This window comes from Pantherophis guttatus, chromosome 1 (genome assembly GCF_059756535.1).
Source record: "Pantherophis guttatus breed Tessera chromosome 1, ASM5975653v1, whole genome shotgun sequence".
NCBI classification, from domain to species: Eukaryota; Metazoa; Chordata; class Lepidosauria; order Squamata; family Colubridae; genus Pantherophis; species Pantherophis guttatus.
Window position 1 is genome coordinate 203,755,773 of NC_142063.1, and position 19,929 is coordinate 203,775,701.

The following is a 19,929-nucleotide window of genomic DNA, read 5'->3' on the forward strand; positions in this document are numbered from 1 at the left end:
ATGTGAAGCAGATATCATCTGAAACCCGGAATGAAAACCTGAATATTACATGGAATCACATGTAATAGCCTGAAAAGGTCTATCTTCCAAGAAAAGACCTCAGTGTTTTCTGTCTGGTGCTCTTTAGATAGTTTGGAAATGCAATCTTCTATTCTAAGCTAACATTGGCCTTCCATCTCCTGTGAAAAAGTCTTCAAGTCCTTCTATCCCATTTTCCTGTACAAAGCTAACCACATAATTTAAGGAAAAAAGTCAATTAAAAATTAATTAAAGTATTCATGTTTATTAAAAGAAAGAAGAGTCAATCAGAGATTTCAAAATATATAGATAAAAAGGCTGTTCAGTCTACCTGTTTACAACAAGCCCACAAACTACTATATCAGTCTTCTTAGGAAGTGAATTCAGCAGATCTAGGCACCAGAGCTGGCAACATTTTATTTCACTTACCAACCTCCGGGTCACTTTTTCAAGTCGTTCTGCCTCAGCAGCCAATCGAAAAATTCTTACCAGAATTATAATTCTCAACATTCGAAGAATGACAACTGTTCTGGGAAATAGAAAGAATGAGATTATATCAACTATTAGCGCCAACTTTGGCTATATCCATATCACAGTTTAGACCCACCTACAATGGTATTCAGGTTTGGGAATCTTTAAATTTCAATCCCGTCAAACTATTATACAACCTCATCTCTTACCATATTGTCCCACAGATAAAGAATTTCTATAGATATCAGCATTATTGTGATAGAAAAGGGAGTAAGAATGCCATTTAATATCTACTTTGTTTTGGGAGCAAATGAAACGACTATTGTTATATATCAAAATGATATAACTCTTCAAACAAAAAACCCACAATAAGCTAGGTAAAAATCAATGCATGCAAGACCTGATAATTTATAATCTCATCTCATCACATCTCTCCCTTTTAAAGAATAAAAATTGAGGTCTTTAACAAATAAGAAAGAAATAAAACATTGCATTTCTTCATTTTGGAGTTAGGCTGATCAGGTGCTTGTGGAAATTCTTAGTCATGCAGGTCAGTTATCTGAAAGGTGCTTTCTCAAAAAGGCAGCTTGACTGTTTTTTTCCTGAGGAAGAAGAAGAAGACATTTTTCTTCTCATCCAAGAAGCTTCATGGTTCTGGCAGGATGGTGGGGGTGATGGAAAGATTAGTTCAGACAAGATGGGGGGGGAGTTGGAAGGATTATATTTCTTTGCATTCAACTGGTTGTTAGCATTCTCCCTGAAAGCTCTTGAGGCCACTTAGGAGTCTGTCTGTGCCCTCAGGGTCATCTGTATCAGAGAGCAAATGGGGGTGGAATCTTCTTGTAACTGCTGCAAGGGCTGTGTTATATGACATAGGATAAGTGGTGTCTTATCCCTCCCACTCTGTTGAGAGAGAGGGATGAGAAGCAAAATGTCTTCTTCTTCTTCAAGGAAAAAACAGTCTAAAAACCATCTTTGAGCTAGAGAGGTGCATATTTCTTACCTTGGAATTACAGTTATTCCACCCAAGTCAGAGGAAATATATACAATCTCGACCAACAATGTACCCACAACAATGATGCTATCTAGAATGTTTAATTTAGATTTGAAGTAGTTTTTGAATCTGAAATGCAAAACAAATAAGAATATTCAAACACTAAGTAACAATAGCTTAACAGTGTCCCTCTCCCACTGTCAGAATGATACAGTTGCCATCAAACAGCTGCTGCCAATAAGACTTCAGTGCTAAAGAGATAAGGAAGGAGGAAGAAACACAAATATCTACCTTGGAGTTCTGCACAGAACCTATATTTTTCTTCCTCAGATTGTAACTGAACTGTAGAAAATAGTATAGTTCTGTTCTGATCTAGGCTTTCCCAGCAGCATGAAGCCGAGTCTTTGTCCCGATAAATCCCTTTTATTTAATTTACAGTGAATTCCTCTCCAGCAAAGTCTTTCCTCTCCCACAGTCTTTCAAGATAGTTCACAATTACCGACTTTTATCAGGCTTGGAGAGTGGCCAGGCCGATATCTTTCAGACGCCACAATACTGGACAAGAATGCAGTAATGAACTAATTGTCTCCTGCAAACTCCACTCCCCTTTCGCTGCTTTTTTAGTCCCTCTGGGAGTGGCCATTCATCGTCCACCTGTGGCCTTACTACCAAGTCGACCCTTGTTCTTTAGCTGTTCCCTTCGTCTGGCAACTCTGTGCATGCGTGCACTGGGAACAGGCTCCAGCTGTTCGTCTGCCTCACTGATGTCTGACAGCAAAGGCAGCTAATAACTGGCATACGGCTCTGGCCCCCTTTCTGCCTCCGATGCAGAGCCTTCATCAGAGCCTTCCCCAGACTCCAGGATTAGCCCATGTTCCTCCCCAACCTCCTCACTGTCCGAATCTGCTGCCAGATCCACTGGCTGCTGGCAGGCCACAAGTTCTATGGAGGGTGACAACAGGATCCATACAGGTTTTACAACAAAAGAAACATAGATGTTAGTGTTAGATCAGGCGCAGGTAAAGAAGACGTGACCAGTGATGGTCCATTCAGCACTTTATTTCAGCTCAGAGCTGAGTCTCGAAGTTCTTCTTGCTGGTGACGCCGGTCCTCTCCGTCGTGGATGCTGGATGCCTCACAGCCGGATATCGCTGCTGATTGATGGGGAACGACTGGTGGCTGGTAAGTCCTTGGTTTTTTCATTTGGCTTGGCTGCTTGCGCTGTTGTGGGGTCTGGTTGGGCCCCCGGTTCCCGCTGTCGTTGTTGTTGTTGACTGTGTTTCACTGGTTGTTGTGGCTGGTGGTCGACTCCGCCGGGGGGTCGTCTGTCTTCCTCGCCAGGTCGGTGCAGACCTCCCTTGCTGGGATGGTGGAGGCCTTCCTCGCCGGGGCTGTGCAGGCCAACCTCGCCGGGGTATGGCGGGTCTGCCTTTTCCGCGCGTTGTCGGTCTCCCTCAAGGGAACGGCGGAGGTCTCCCTCGCCGGGCTGGGGTAGGTCAACCTCACTGAGGTCTTGCGGGTCTCCCCTTTCCTGATGTCCCCGGACTACCCCATTGTGGAGGTGGAGGTCTCCCTCGCCGGGGTGGCACAGGTCGATCTCGCCGGGGTGTTGCGGGTCTCCCTTCCCTGGATGTCCCCGGTTTACCCCATTGTCGAGGTGGAGGTCTCCCTCGCCGGGGTGGCACAGGCCAATCTCGCCGGAGTGTTTCGGGCCTCCCCTCTCAGGATGTCGCCAGTCTCCCCCCATGGAGCGCCGATGGCCCGCCTCGCTGGGATGGTGTAGGCCTACCTCGTCGGGGTGTTGTAGGCCTACCCCATAGAGATGTTGTAGGCCTACCCCGTCAGGGTGTTGTAGGCCTACCTCGTCGGGGTGTTGTCATCCCGCTTCCATCCACCTTTTCCGGAGTTGGTCGATGTGACGTCTACAGACCTGTCCGTCTTTCAGCTCCACTCGGTAGGACTTCGGGCTGGTTATACTCGCAATCTTCCCCTTCAGCCATTTCGGAAACCCGTGGAAATTGAGTGCAAATACCCGATCTCCTATGGTGAAGGTGCACGGCAGGCGGCTGGCATTTGCTGGCACTTCTGGGCTGTATTGGGAGTGCAGCCGATCCAGAGGTGATTTCAGTCTTCTGCCCATTAGTAGTTCGGCTGGGCTCTTGCGAGTGGTGGCGTGTGGCGTGATGTGCTGTGTAAGGAGAAATTTGTCAATTCTCTCTTGTCAGTCGCCCGTGCCCATCTTGGCGAGCGCCTCCTTGGTGAGTCTCACCATTCTCTCCGCTTGCCCGTTTCCAGCAGGCCTGTAGGGTGCTATCAGGGCATGACGGATGTCCAATTCTGCCAGGAACGCTTCCATGAGCTTGGATGTGAGTTGGGGCCCATTGTCGGAGACCAGCACATCCGGTAGCCCATGGGTTGCGAATAACCTCCGGAGTGCCCTGATCGTTGCCTCTGTAGTGGTGGATGTCATGGGAATTACCTCAAGCCACTTCAAGAAAGCATCCACTACTATTAGGAGATGTTTCCCCTGCATTGGACCTGCAAAGTCAATGTGGACTCTTGACCATGGTTTGCTGGGTGTCTCCCACTCCGACGGCTGGGCATGGGGAGGCACTGGCCGCACCTCCTGGCACGGGTCGCATCTGGAGACCCATTCCTCGATGTCTCTATCTAGGGTTGGCCACCAGATGTAGCTTCGTGCCAGCCCCTTCATTCTCACTATGCCTAGGTGCCCGCTGTGGAGGGTTTCCAGGGTCTTCCGTTTCAGGGTGCTGGGAATCACTACTCTGTCACCCCATAGGAGACAGCCCTTCATGGTGGATAGCTCTTGCTGCTTCCTGGTGAACGGGCTGAATTCTTCTGCCATCTTCCCCATGGGCCAGCCCTGCAGGACCCATGACTTTACTTGTCTGAGGGTCTTGTCTTTTTGTGTATGGGCTGCCACATCTGCAGAGGTTACCGGACAAGCTTGGTCATCGTCGATGTGGAAGAGCCCGAGTGTGGGGGCTGGGTCTTCCACCGGCTCCTTGGAAGGGCATCTACTCAAGGCATCCACGTTTTCTATGGTTTTGCCGGGTCTATGGCTCAGTGTGTATGAGTACCCGGCTAGGAAGATGGCCCATCGCGTCATCCTGGGGGACGTGTACGATGGTGTCGGTTTATCGCCCGCAAGTAGTCCCAGCAGCGGCTTGTGATCAGTGATGATGTTAAATCTCCTGCCGTAGAGATACTCGTGGAAGTGCTTGATGCCAGCGACGATGGCCAAGGCTTCCTTGTCCAGCTGACTGTAATTGTGTTCAGCACTGGACATCGTTTTGGAAAAATAAGCGATGGGTGCTTCTGTGCCATTGGGGAGTTTGTGGCTGAGTACTGCTCCGACTCCGTAGGGTGACGCATCGCAGGTCAGCATCAGGGGGAGCGTCTTGTGGTATTGCATGAGCACGCTGTCCGAGGAAAGCAGTCCTTTGATGGCTTCCTCTTCCTCCTCCCATTTCCAGGGTTTCCCCAGTAGCCAATGGAGTGGCTCAGCAATTGTGGCTCTCTGTTTTAAGAAGACACTGTAAAAATTCAGTAGTCCTAAGAAAGCCAGAAACTCCGCTTTGTTTTTGGGGCTTGGAGCTTCGTGGATAGCTTTGACCTTGGTTTTGGTGGGGTGGATGCCAGTGCTATCAATGAGATAGCCCAGGAACTCGACCTCCTGGACTCCAATGATGCACTTATCTCTCCTGACTCTTAAACCCTTCGCCTTGAACCTCTGCAGGACAAGCCTGAGTCGCTCAATTAGTTGGGTTTTTGAATGCCCGGAGATTAAGACATCGTCGAAGTACGGTACCACCCCTGGAATGCCTTGGAGTAGGCGTTCCATCATGGATTGGAAGATGCCTGGGGCTGCGCTGACTCCGAATTGGAGGCGGTTGCATTTAAATGCGCCCCTGTGTGTGACGATTGTCTGGGCCTCTGCAGTTTTTTCATCCACTGGCAGTTGCTGGTAAGCCTGGGCCAGGTCCAGTTTCGCGAATATTGACCTACTCCCAAGTGAATGCAGCAGATGTTGCACCACTGGAACTGGGTATGTGCTCTGCTGTAATGCCTTATTTATCGTGCATTTATAGTCAGCGCAGATGTGCACAGATCCATCATGCTTCATTGGGGTCACAATGGGGGTCTCCAATGTCGCATGATCCATCGATCGGTTCCAATACGCCCTGGGCTATTAATTTGTCCAACTGGGCATCTACTTTGGGCCGCAAAACGAATGGAACCCTGCGAGGCTTGAGACTAATTGGGGTAATTGCCTTATCTAAATTGAAGGAAATGGGTTTCCCCAAATATTTACCTAACTTACCATCGAAGACTTCCTTGAATTCTTTGATGAGTTTGTCGAATTCATCCTGCCGAATTTGGTGAATCCCTCCAATTGAGAACCCTAGAGGCTTGAACACTCCACTCCCAAAAGGTTTGGGCGGCTGTGCTCGACGATGGTGATTGGGAGGTCACCATGGAAGTTGTGGTAGGTCACCTGGAGTGAGGTTCTTCCAAGGACTCCAATGGGATTACCTCCGAAATCGACCAGCCTTGACTCTAGGGGTTTCAGGTCCTTCTTACTGCAGCCTGGCTTTAAACGCTTCAGCTGATGCCAGTCCATAATAGAGTAGATCGAGCCCGAATCTACTTCCATGGAGCATGGTGTCCCTTCCACGTGCACCGTCACGTGGAACTTGGTGGCGCTGTTGTCGTCGGTATGGGCAATGGTGGTCTGATGGACTGCTCCGCTCCTGGTGAATTCATCCTCCCCCCGTCTGGGTTGGTAGGAGGACCGTCTAGATGACCTCTGGTTGTCTTTGCGATTTTCGCAAAACCGGTGCTTGGATGGTTCTGGGACTGGATCCTCGGCTCTGCAGGCTTCCGCGATGTGACTCCTCTTCAAACAACGTCTGCAGGTCGTATCTCTCCACCGGCATTTGGCCTGTGCGTGGTCCCCTCTGCAGCTGCTGCAGAGTTCCCCCCAATCGCCATTTTGAGTGGTTTCCCACCTTGGGGGTCTGGAGACCTTGTGGATAGCCATTTCCTCCTCCGACTCGGATCTAGCGGTGGATTCGTCGGTGGAAAGTTGGGGAGCCCTTTGGATCTTGTGAACCGCTTTGGCTTTCAACATTGCGGCCGCTGCTTTCTCCGATGTTTCCGCAGCCGTGGCTTCTTCGACAACTTCCTTGAGTGCTATCTTCTTTCTGCTCAAGAATTTCCGGTGACGTCACCATAAGAAGAAGAAGGATAGGAAAAGTACTCCTGACCTGATCTTCTTTTCCCTGACTCAGACGGCTTCTTTTTCTGCCGAAACCGCCCCTGGAGGGAGCGGGGAGAGTGAGGAGTGCAGGGCGCACGTGGATGTGGCGATCCCGCGCGCTGAAGGCTTGATCCTCCTTCGGTCTCTGAAGTCAAGGAGAGGGCGCCGAGGAATGGCGGCCCCAAAGGAATGACTCATCGTGTTGGATAGGAAGCCGACTGCAGAGAGCTGGAGAATTGGAGAACTCTGATTTTTGAACTCGGAGGTGAGGAACGTGGAGAGAGAGAGGGTGAAGCTCTAATTGCCGGGACAAGCTGCGAGGCGAAACAGCCTCACTTGATCAGCGGCTGAGTGAGAGTAACCCGGACAGTGAAGAAATCTGCCTATTTAATAGGGGAAGAGCTGGTAACGGAGTGTAAATTTTCTCTCCTTTGCATCTGCTATCCCCTTGATTGGATTATTGGATTTGGCTGTGGACTTTTCTTTTTCTATCATAAACTTATAAATCCGGGACAAACTATCAATAATCTCCCTTATTAAGCTGAATCACTAGCTTTCTGGTACTCTATGTTTGTAGCTGAAAATGTCTTTGCTTGGAACTGTCGGCAATATAAGATCAGCAACTCCATCTAGTGGCAGACTTGGAAACCCCAAAAGAAACTTCGTGCTGTACTGAGAGGAAATTTAAAATCTAAAGATTTGGTCCTCCTCATTTCCTCTTTCCTCCCCTTTTTGGTTAATCTTTGACAGTACTCTCCCTCCTTTCTTCAACCTTTATTTACTGATCAGGCCTGAGTGATATATCAGGCTGAATAGAAACTTAAATAAGATTTACTATTGTTACAGTAGAAAATAATTAATATATCTATATACTTAGCTGATTTAAATTAATTGATAAATAGAGAATTTGAGGAAGAGAAAAATTAAGTAAGCAGAAAAGTGGAGAGAACTTAGTGTGTATGCTGGGTTGGAAGAACTTTTGGTCTCCAAATAAAAATCAAGGAGGACCTCAAGGAGAGATGTCCATTGCAGCAGTTACAACCGTTACTAAAGGGAACAAGAAAGTTTTACTGCCCCCCTCGGCATCATCGCCGGTATTATCATCCCAAATGTCATCTAAACCTATAGAAGATGCAAATACATTGGGAAAGTCCCCCTCATTACAGAATTTACAGGGAATGATGCAGACGATGCAAGAGGTAATGATGAAAAATTTTGAGGACTTAACGATGAATTTGAGAAGTGAAATGGGAGCGGTGCGGGGAGACATTAAAATATTAAATGAACAATTGACAGAAGTGCGAGAGGTAATGGTTAAACAAGAGGGAAGACTTCACGAAGTGGAAGCCCGTACTAACAGATATGAAGAACGCTTGGCAGGACTGGAACGTGAACAGGCTGCAACTACGAGGATTATGGAAGAAGAAATAATTTTCTTACAGATGGAACGCTCCTCCTTTTTCCTAAGAATGCAGAATGTGGTTCAAGATAAAGAAGAATGTGTGAGAGAAGTAGTTGGAAGTATTTTAACTGAAATCTTGGAAAAAGATAAGGAGTTAATAATGAAAGACATTGATGAGGCCTATAGGGTATTTACGGGATATGCAAAGCGACATAATTTGCCTCAAGAAATTCATATTCGATTTTGTAAGAAGGATATACGGGAGGAAATTTATAGGAAGGCAAGGGACCAGGTGATATCATATAAAGGACAACAAATTATGATTTTAAAGCAAATCCCTAGGAAAGTTAGAGAGCAGCGGCGAAGATACCAATTTTTGACGATGAAATTAAGGAAAAATGCAATTCTATATAGATGGTTGATACCGGAAGGTTTACTGATAACTTTGCGAGATAAGAGGATTAAAATTGAGAACTTGAGAGATGCACGAGATTTCTATGAACTAAACTTTAAGGCGAATGAATTGGAGACTGAGGGGGAAGCGGAAAATGGAAGCTTAGAAGACCTACAGGAGGATGAAGAACTTAAGGAACGAACAGATGGGAAGGAGAGAAAGATAGAGAGGGAAGGAGTTGGTGGAAGGAAAGAACCCCTTTCCCCAAGGAGAACCCGACAGACTAAAAACAAAACAGAGAGCAAGTAATAAGTAAGTAGTAAGGAGGATGATAAAGGGAAAGGTGGGGGTATCTTTATTTTCAGCTAATATTAATGGTTTAAATAATCCATGTAAGAGAAAGAGAGTGTTTAACCGGTTGGTAAAAGGAAATTATGATATGATATGCCTGCAGGAGGTTCATATAAAAGGAGACCAGAAAGCGATACTGGAGAATAAAAGACTGGGAAATTTGTATGCCTCCCTGGCAGATCAAAAAAAGAAGGGAGTAGTGATATATGTAAAAGGACACTTAGAATCTAAATTAATTTATGCCGGGAAAAAAGGTAGAGTCCTGATGGTAGAGGTAACAATGGACCAAAGGAAATGTTTGTTGGTTGGAATTTATGCCCCAAATGGATGCCAAGTAAACTTCTACAGGAAATTATATCAGAAGCTATTAGAGGTTAACTATGCCAATATTTGTTTGCTCGGGGATTTTAATGCGGTTATAGACCCAAACTTGGATTATATACCAGAGAGAGGTAAAGCCGGGAGAAAGAGGAAACTTCTGCCAAAAATTTGTAAACAGATTAGAGAGGTAACAGGGTTGAGAGATATATGGAGGGATAGAAATCCGGGAAAGAAACAGGGTACTTATTTCTCCCCCAGACATCATTCCTGGTCCAGATTAGATATGGCCTGGATGACTGTAGGATTATGTGACCAGGTGTTAGATGTGGCAATTGAGGTTAATGACTGGGCAGACCATAACCCGTTGAAAATAGTATGGAGATGAGCCCGCAGAATAAAGAGATGGAAGGTGGATGTAGGAGTATTAAAAGACAAAGATTTACTCCAAAAGCTAAAAGAGGAGATGGTTTTTTTCTTTAGGGTCAATAGGAAAGAGGATACTAGTCCACAGATTATCTGGGATACGGCGAAGGCGGTGATCAGGGGAGTAGTATCATCTCATATAATTGGAAAGAGGAAGACCCAAAGACTGAAACAGAGTAAATTGAGGTGTGAATTGGAGAAAGTGGAAGCGAGGTTGCAGACAGACCCAGGGAACTTAAAACTAGTTGAGAAGAAGAAAATAACCCGACACCAGTTAAACCTATTAGATCAGGAAGAATTGGCTACTAAAATTAGATGGGCAAAACAAAGGCATTTTGAGCATGCAAATAAAGCAGGAAAATGGCTTACTTATAGACTGAAGAAGCAACAGGAGAGAAATAGGATAGTTTGTTTGAAGGACCAAAGGGGAAGATGTGTTTCGGATAAGGAAGGGAAAGGAAAAATAATACAAGAATATTTTACTGCTTTGTATTCAGCTGGAGATGAACAGGACCAGGAGATTAGAGAGTATTTGGCTAGAGCGGATCCCCGGAAGGTCCCACCCCCAATGAGAGAAATATTGAATGCAGAGATTACCTTGAAGGAAGTAGAGTTAGTATTAAGGGAACAAAAGGGGGGAAAGACCCCAGGTACGGATGGTCTGCCAGTAGAAATTTATAAGGCCCTCCTTGAGACTTTGGGGGAATTTTTGACTCAAGTATTTAATGAGGTTCTGGTCTTTGGTCAAATGCCACCCTCCTGGTCTGAAGCATATATTACACTAATTCCAAAGGAAGGCACTGATCCGCTTCTGATTAAAAATTACAGACCGATTTCCCTGCTTAATTCCGATTATAAATTATTCTCTGCGATTTTAGCGAAGAGACTAAAAATTTTCCTGAATGAGTACATCCACGGAGACCAGAATGGCTTCCTACCTCATAGACAATTGAAAGATAACGTGAGAACTATAATGAATATATTAGAATATTATGAGTGTAATTCTGATAAACAGGTGGCCCTGGTCTCCGTGGATGCACAAAAAGCCTTTGACAGAGTGAGCTGGAAATTTCTCTTTGCACAGTTGAGCGAAATGGAATTCGGGGAAAGATTTACCAGGGCAATCCGGACAGTATACGCAAAACAGACAGCGAAAATACTTATTAATGGGGAGGAGTCTGAAAAAATTGATATAAGTAAAGGTACTAGACAGGGATGTCCATTATCTCCACTTTTATTTATTTTAACCCTAGAGTTATTATTGAATGAGGTCAGAAGAAATCAAGGAATTAGAGGGCTAAGAAACAGAGGGGAAGAGTTTAAGCTCCAAGCCTTTGCGGACGACTTGATATTTATCTTGGAAGAACCTTTGGAATCGGGACCAATCCTGCTACAGGAATTGGAGGCTTACGGGAAAGTAGCGGGATTTTATTATTATTATTTTATTATTTATTAGATTTCTATACCGCCCTACTCCCGAAGGACTCAGGGCGGTGCACAGCCAAACAATAAAAACACATACAATACAAAATTTAAAAAATAGAATAAAATCAAATTAAATAATTTTGGCCCCGACAAATTTAAAACCCCAAACTTTTAAAACCAATTTAAAATTGAATATATAAATACTAAAAAATATTTAAAATTTTAAAAATCTTTTATAAAAGAGGGGGAAAATTAGGCCAGGCCGGCCTGGTGAAATAGTAAGGTCTTTAAGGCGCGGCGGAAGGTGCGCAGATCCGGGATCCTCCGTATCTCTGGGGGGAGCTCGTTCCAGATAGTAGGTGCCCCCACAGAGAAGGCTCTCCCCCTGGGGGCCGCCAGTCGGCATTGTTTGGCTGACGGCACCCGGAGGAGCCCCTCTCTATGGGAGCGTACCGGCCGGTGGGAGGCTATTGGTGGTAGTAGGCGGTCCCGCAAGTACCCGGGTCCTAAGCCATGGAGCGCTTTAAAGGTGGTAACCAAAACCTTGAAGCGCACCCGGAAGACCACCGGGAGCCAGTGCAGCTCGCGCAGGAGAGGTGTTACATGGGAACGCCATGTCGCTCCCATTACCACCCGCGCGGCCGCACTCTGCGCCAGTTGGAGCCTCCAGGTGCTCCTCAAGGGGAGCCCCATGTAGAGAGCGTTGCAATAGTCCAGGCGGGAGGTGACAAGGGCATGAGTGACCGTGCGTAAAGAGTCCCGATCCAGAAAGGGACGCAACTGGCGAATCAGGCGAACCTGATGAAAAATCCTCCCGGTCACGGCCGTCAAGTGCTCTTCTAAAGACAGCCGTGAGTCCAGGAGGACGCCCAAGTTGCGAGCCCTCTCCGTGGGGGCCAATGATTCGCCCCCAATAGTCAGTGATGGCGTCAACTGACTATATCGGGACGTCGGAAACCACAGCCACTCAGTCTTGGATGGGTTGAGCCTGAGCCTGTTCCTCCCCATCCAGATCCGTACGGCCTCCAGGCACCGGGACATCACTTCAAGGGCATCGTTGGGGTGATCCGGGGTGGAGATGTACAGCTGGGTGTCGTCAGCGTACTGATGGTACTCCACCCCGAAACCACGGATGATCTCGCCCAGCGGCTTCACATAAATGTTGAACAGGAGAGGCGAGAGGACCGACCCTTGCGGCACCCCACATATGAGGGGCCTCGGGGTCGACCTCTGTCCCCCTGTCAACACAGACTGCGACCGGTCAGAGAGAAAGGAGGAGAACCACCGCAACACAGTGCCTCCCACCCCCAACTCTTCCAACCGGTGCAGCATGATACCATGGTCGATGGTATCAAAAGCCGCTGAGAGATCTAACAGGACCAGGACAGAGGAGCACCCCCTGTCCCGAGCCCTCCAGAGATCATCAACCAACGCGACCAATGCCGTTTCCGTGCTGTACCCGGGCCTGAAGCCCGACTGGAACGGATCCAGATACGTCGTTTCATCCAGGTGCTGGGGGAGCTGTTGCGCGACCACACTCTCAACAATCTTCGCAACAAAGCGAAGATTGGAGACCGGACGATAATTTACCAACATTGCCGGGTCCAGGGAAGGCTTCTTGAGGAGAGGCCTCACCACCGCCTCTTTCAAGGCGGCGGGAAAGTCACCCTCACTCAGCGAAGCGTTTATAATCCCCTGGAGCCAGCCTCGTGTCACTTCCCGGGAAGCCAGTACTAACCAGGAAGGACACGGGTCCAATAAACAAGTGGTCGCGTTCAGTCTACCCAGAATCCTGTCCACGTCCTCAGGGGTCACAGGATCAAACTCATCCCAGATAACATTCTCAAGACCTGCCCCTGTCTCTCCCCCTGAGACTACCCAGTCGGAGTCCAAATCTTCCCGAATCTGAGTGATTTTGTCATACAGATACTGAACAAAATCCTCGGCTCTACCCTCCAAGGGGTCCTCCCGCGCTTCCTGGTGGAGCAGGGAGCGGGTCACCCTAAAGAGGGCGGCCGGGCGATTATCTGATGACGCAATAAGAGCAGCAAAATAACTACATTTCGCTGCTTTTATCGCCACTAAGTAATTCCTAATGTGGGATCTTACTAGTGTCCGGTCAGATTCAAGAAGACTGGCCCTCCAACTACTCTCTAGGCGTCTTTTCCGGCGCTTCAACTCCCTCAGCTCCTCGGTAAACCAAGGAGCCAATTGAGATCGGCGCCGGGTCAGAGGCCGCAAAGGCACGACCCGATCCAGAGCACCAGCAGCCGCCCTATCCCAGGCGGCCACCAGGTCTCCAGTCGAGGCGTGTGCCAGAACCTCAGGAAATGGCCCAAGCTCCATCTGGAATCTGTCAGGTTCCATCAGGCGCCTGGGGCGGAACCATCTGACCGGCTCCGCCTCCCTGCGGCGGGGTGCAGCGGTTCGAAAGTCGAGACGAAGGAGAGAGTGATCTGACCATGACAAGGGTTCAGTAACTATATCCCCTATATCAAGATCCCTCAACCACTGTCCAGAGACAAAAACCAGATCCAGCGTGTTTCCCCCTGTGTGGGTAGGGCCATGAATTAACTGGGTCAGGTCCATAGCTGTCATGGAAGCCATGAACTCCCGAGCCATCTCTGACGTCTCACCCACGGACGGCAGGTTGAAATCCCCCATAACCATAAGCTTAGGGGTATCAACCGCCACCGCGGCGATGACGTTGAGTAGCTCGGGCAGGGCTGTTGCCACGTGGCAGGGAGCCAGGTACGTGATCAGCAAACCCATCTGAACCCCATGACCCCATTTCACAAAAAGGGATTCACAGCCGGCCGTCTGAGGAACAGTGGCCTCCCTCGGTCTCAGACCTTCTTTAATGATAACCGCTACCCCCCCGCCCCTCCCCTGTGACCTCGGCTGATGGAATTTAAATTAAATAAAGATAAAACCAAGATCCTAATTAAAAATATGACGAAGAATCAAAAAGCGCAGTTAGAGGGAGAACTAGGGATCCAGATAGTCAAAAACTAAAATACTTAGGAATTTGGCTTTCATCTAAATGCTCGACCATTAAAGTAGACAACTACCAAAAACTACTTAGTCAAACTAAAGAAATGTTGGAAGGATGGAAAAGTTTACAGCTATCATTATTAGGTAGAATTGCAGTAGTTAAGACGTATATCCTGCCTAAATGGATTTTTCTCTTTCAGACAGCCCCAGTTTTAGTAGATACAAATTTTTTTCATTCTTTAGATCAGTGTATACGTAGATTTGTATGGCAGAATAAAAAACCAAGGATTAAATTGAAAATGCTTCAAGAATCCCCTTCCAGGGGAGGATTTGGCCTACCTAAATGGGAGCTTTATCATCAGGCAGCTGTCTTAACTTGGATCAGAGACTGGATTGCCTTGAGGAGGAGGAGAATCCTTAGCTTGGAAGGTCACAATTTGCAACAGGGGTGGCACTATTATCTGAGTCAGGAAAGGCCCAAAAAACATAAATATTTTATGGACCACTTTATTTGAAAGGTTTTGATGACCATATGGGATCGAATAAGGAATACATTTTACCTGATGACTCCGATTTGGCTTTCCCTTTAGAGGCAATGACACACCCGACTCTTTACAACAGAAATAAACCACTAATCTACCAAGCTCTGTTGGATCCTTCAGGCAAAGTAAAATCTCGAAATATGCTGGGGGAATTAGGCTATGAGCTAGATTGGTGGTCATACAATCAGATCCAATCTAGGACAGCTCAGGATAAAAATAAAGGAGGAATTTATAATTCTCTACAGGAACTTGATAAGATCTTGTTGGGGAAGGATGAGAAGGTATTATCCAAACTCTATCAATTCCTCTTAACGGACTGGATTGGAGAGGAGGTCATCAAAGACTCAATGATTGCCTGGGGGAGAAATTTGGGATACTCGATTGAACTTGAAAAATGGGAAGAAATCTGGGGGACAACCTTAAAATTAACAATGTCAGTTTCCTATAAGGAAAATATATACAAAATGCTATATAGATGGCACCTGCCCCCGGCTAGATTATCGAAGATGTTCCCGGGGACCTCTCCGGTTTGCTGGAAATGCAACGCCACTATGGGAACTTACTTTCATAGTTGGTGGACCTGTCCCCGAGCAAAAGAATATTGGGCTAGAATTCAAAAATGGATTTTAGAAATCATAGGATGTAGAATAGATTTGAACCCGGAAACGTTTTTACTAGGCATGAAACCAGAGAATTTAAACAAATCTAATTGGTATCTCGCTCTCCACATCATCATTGCAGCCAGGATCTCGTTCGCGCAAGAATGGAAATCTAAAAATATCCCATCGGAGGCTACGTTAATTGCAAAGATCATGGACTGTGCAGAAGCAGACAAGCTTACTGGACTTTTGCGAGATAGACAAGAATCGGGGTTATATAGGAACTGGGACAGATGGTATGCTTGGCTGCAAAAAAAGAAATCTTAAGAAGAACGAAAATATTAACCTTAATGTGAACGTGGGTAAATACTTCCAGGAGTACTGCATGACGATTGAGAATTTTTTTTTTTCTGGTTAAACCTTCCTTTCTTTTGATGAGTTAGCTTAATGGAAGTTTGTACTTTCTCCAGGCGAAAATTGATACTTTAAAACTCTATATGTATTATATTACTCTCTGCAATTCTATCCATATTATTATATTTTTTTTCTGTATTTTTTTAATAATTTTCAATAAAAATTTAAAAAAAAAAAGAATTTCTTTTGGAGCGCCATAACCCTCATGCCAAAAACAATGCGGTCTCTGAGGGCATTGTCCACGTTGTTGAATTCACAGTTGGCTGTGATTTGGCACAGGGCTGACACGAAGTCCTTGATCGACTCTCCTTCCAGCTGATTCCTCTGCTGGAAGGTGAAACAGTTAGCGATCGGAGTTACTGTTGGGGCATAGTGCTCTTGTAGCACTTCTTGGAGATCGCCCCATGACATTTCTTTGATGTCCCTCAGGGCCACAAGGTCGATGGCCATTTCTAGGACTTCGGAGCCGCAGTGGGCCAGGAACAGGGCTCTTTTTCGGTCATCATTCAGGTCTTGGAAGTTGTTGCCCCTAAGGAACTGGCGAAATTGGATCATGTACGATCTCCATTTTTCCTTTCCAGGGTTGAATGCGGCTAGTGAGACTAGCCGGGCTTGAGGAGTTGCCATGATTCTGGTGGCTTTGGATCCTATGACTTCAACTCAGTGACTAGCTCTGTTGGTCGGCTGGCGATGTGCCATGAGGTTCTTCGCTGTGGTTCTTTGTGTCCTTCGTCGCCAGTGTTAGATCAGGCGCAGGTAAAGAAGACACGACCAGCGATGGTCCATTCAGCACTTTATTTCAGCTCAGGAATAGACTGGCGGCTGTGCTGCCAGAGCTCTCTTTTATAGCGCTCCGGCAGGCTGAGCCGCCCAGTGACAGCAGTTCATTTTTCCCGCCGGTGGATTAGCCAATCCCCGACGGATGTCCTTATAAGGACATAACAGTTAGCAATAAAAATATTATTTATTTTATTTTTATTATTTTATTTTTCATATTTGTATACCGCCCTACTCCCGAAGGACTCAGGGCGGTGAACAGCCATAATAAATACAAATACATATAGAAGTTAAAAACTATTTAAAAAACAGATTAAGTAATTTGGCTCAAAGATTAAAACATCCAAATTTATCTAAAAGAGGTCTAAAACCCGATTTAAAAGCCAATGTAAAAAGCCAATTTAAAAAGGGAGAGTTAGGCCAGACCAGCTTGTTGGAATAGAAACGTTTTCAGGGCACGGCGGAAAATGCGTAAGTCTTGGATGTTTCATAACTCCGGGGGAAGCCCGTTCCAGATGGTAGGTGCCCCCACAGAAAAGGCTCTCCCCCTGGGGGCCGTCAGTCGACATTGTTTGGCCGACGGCACCCTGAGGAGTCCCTCTCTATGGGAGCGAACTGGTCGGTGAGAGGCTATTGGTGGCAGGAGGTGGTCTCGTAAGTACCCTGGTCCTGAGCCATGGAGCGCTCTAAAGATAGTAACCAAAACCTTGAAGCGCACCCGGAAGACCACCGGGAGCCAGTGCAGCTCGCGCAGGAGGGGGGTTATATGAGAGCGCCACATTGCTCCCATCACCACCCGCGCAGCCGCATTCTGGACCAGTTGGAGCCTCCGGGTGCTTCTCAAGGGGAGCCCCATGTAGAGAGCATTACAGTAATCCAGGCGTGAGGTGACAAGGGCGTGAGTGACCGTGCGTAACGAGTCCCGATCCAGAAAGGGACGCAACTGGCGAATCAAGCGAACCTGATAAAAAGTCCTCCTGGCCACGGCCGTCATATGCTCTTCTAAAGACAGCCGTGAGTCCAGGAGGATGCCCAAGTTGCGAACCCCATCTGTGGGGGCCAACGACTCGCCCCCAATAGTCAAAGATGGCGCCAGCTGATTATATCGGGACGACGGAAACCACAGCCACTCGGTCTTGGATGGGTTGAGTCTGAGTTTGTTCCTCCCCATCCAGATCCGTACGGCCTCCAGGCACCGGGACATCACCTCGAGGGCATCATTGGGGTGGTCTGGGGTGGAGATGTACAGCTGGGTGTCATCAGCATACTGATGGTACTTCACCCCAAAACCACGGATGATCTCACCCAGCGGCTTCACATAAATGTTGAATAGAAGGGGCGAGAGGACCGATCCTTGTGGCACCCCACATATAAGGGGCCTCGGGGTCGACCTCTGCCCCCCTGTCAACACAGACTGCGACCGGTCAGAGAGAAAGGAGGAGAACCACTGTAGAACAGTGCCCCCCACCCCTAACCCTTCCAACCGGTGCAGCATGATATCATGATCGATGGTATCAAAAGCCGCTGAGAGGTCTAGTAGGACCAGGACAGAGGAGCAACCCCTGTCCCGAGCCCTCCAGAGATCATCAACCAATGCGACCAATGCTGTCTCTGTGCTGTACCCGGGCCTGAAGCCCGACTGGAACGGATCTAGATAATTCGATTCATCCAGGTACTGAGGCAGTTGTCGTGATTAGAGATATATAGTAGAAATATAGGAAGATACAGAATACAGTGTAGATAAAGAGCTCATGGAAAATAGTTAAAAGATAGTTTAGTGATATGAAATAGTTAAAGGCCTTATAATTTACTTTTTTTGGTGTGTAAGTTTTCCTTGTTTCGTAAACTAAGTCACCCCGAGCTGTTGAAGGGAGATTCAGAAACCAAAATCAACTGTCCAGATTTCTAACGCTTTGAGTCTTTATCAAATCTGGGGCAATTTGATTATTCATGGTTCAAAAATATCCTGCCACAGCATTCCACATTGCAACAGTCTGCTGTAAAACCCATATTGTATACATTATCACCTCAGAATCTGTATGTAATCCATTCTTTTATTATTATCAGTACATTTGGGGGGAAGTGCAATATTTTTTTAAAATACAAAAAAAGTCATTTAAAAAAGCTAGACACACAATCCATTTAAAAGAAACAGCTTAACATTGATCACGTTCAGTGATAATAAAATATAGGCTGTTGGGGGAGAAATTGGAAGGAAAGGTAGAACTAAGTTTGCTTCTAGATTATTCCTCTGAGATGCAACAATGCTGCCTACTAATTCATGACATTTTACAGGCAGTAAAGATGATATAAAATTCCACTTAGAAGCCTCCTGTCTTTTCCTGATCAAGTTTTCCATCTTTTCTTTCTACCAGAAACATAAATTAAAAAAGAAAAGCTCAGAAAATATCTTTGGATGCAATCTACCTGAAAGCATTTCAGTGTCTTGAATAATTACCGTAATACAATCTCTAGAAATATGTACAGGAGTATTCCAAACTATTTTTTTACAGATTCCCCAAAAACTTTAAACCTTTAAAAAGAAAATCTTTAAAACATTTTATTCCCAGTACAATAAGAAACCTGGCTAGGTGGCTCAGTGGCTAAGACGCTGAGCTTGTTGATCAGAAAGGTCGGCAGTTCGAATCCCTAGTATAGGTCTCCTGCGTGAGCAGGGGGTTGGACTAGATGACCTCCAAGGTCCCTTCCAACACTGTTACTGTTATTATTATAAGAATATATAGATCTCCCTTCAATTCCTAGGGCTAGTTCTAAATTCCCACATTTCATTCCATCAGGGTGCCTGTAATAATCAGCAAATTTCTATGTGCACAGATGCTCTTACCCTTCAATAAACACTCGCAGGAGTACATCTATGAAGAAAAATATTGCTATGCTCAAAGAGAGGTTTGCAATCATGGATTCAACAGTAGCACGTTCTTCATCAATCAACAGAGAAAGAATCACAAGTGAAACATCCACAAAAATAAGCACCACACCAAAAAATCTGCAAGTGCAAAGGAGATGAGAAATATAGGCATATTTCAAAACAAAAAGAATGAAAGTCATAATTCTATACTTGTTGTTTTTCTGTTACATAAGATGTTAAAATCCAATTGGTTTTGAACCACATTTTCTGTAATCTCTAGTTATCATTAACTACAGTTTTTGGTAATGAGAGCTGTAGAGAAATAAATTCTGGGGATGCTTATTTTGGAAAGAAACGGTCTTATCAAACCCTATCAATTCAGTAGTGGAATGATAAGGTGTTGGAGAGCCACAAGTGTGATGTACAACCTGCCCATGTGTACAATAAAACAGCTGAAAAGACATGGAAAAAACCCCAGTCAATTATGTTATTAATGCAAATGTAGACAATGTCCCCAAAGTTATATATGCAGGAGGCATGTGCATTGTAGACTTCCTACATTGTGCTAAACCATAATATAGTTTGATATTATGTGTCATATGTAGTCAGACTCTATGGATTGTAAACTATAAATTATGGCTTAATAGTTGA

At 46.1% G+C, this 19,929-nt stretch overlaps 1 protein-coding gene across 1 annotated transcript in view; it reads right to left on the reverse strand.

The window, feature by feature from the left end:
• The window catches only part of LOC117674300 (phosphatidylinositol 3,4,5-trisphosphate 3-phosphatase TPTE2-like), a 50,966-nt gene that overhangs the window by 22,414 nt on the left and 8,623 nt on the right, over positions 1 to 19,929 (reverse strand). Inside the window, exons 5-7 of the mRNA XM_034432237.3 lie at positions 19,255 to 19,416; positions 1,493 to 1,612; positions 448 to 547 (exon numbers count right to left, since the gene is read on the reverse strand). Coding sequence (XP_034288128.1) covers positions 448 to 547; positions 1,493 to 1,612; positions 19,255 to 19,416 — 382 coding nt within the window. The remainder of the gene's footprint in view (positions 1 to 447; positions 548 to 1,492; positions 1,613 to 19,254; positions 19,417 to 19,929) is intronic.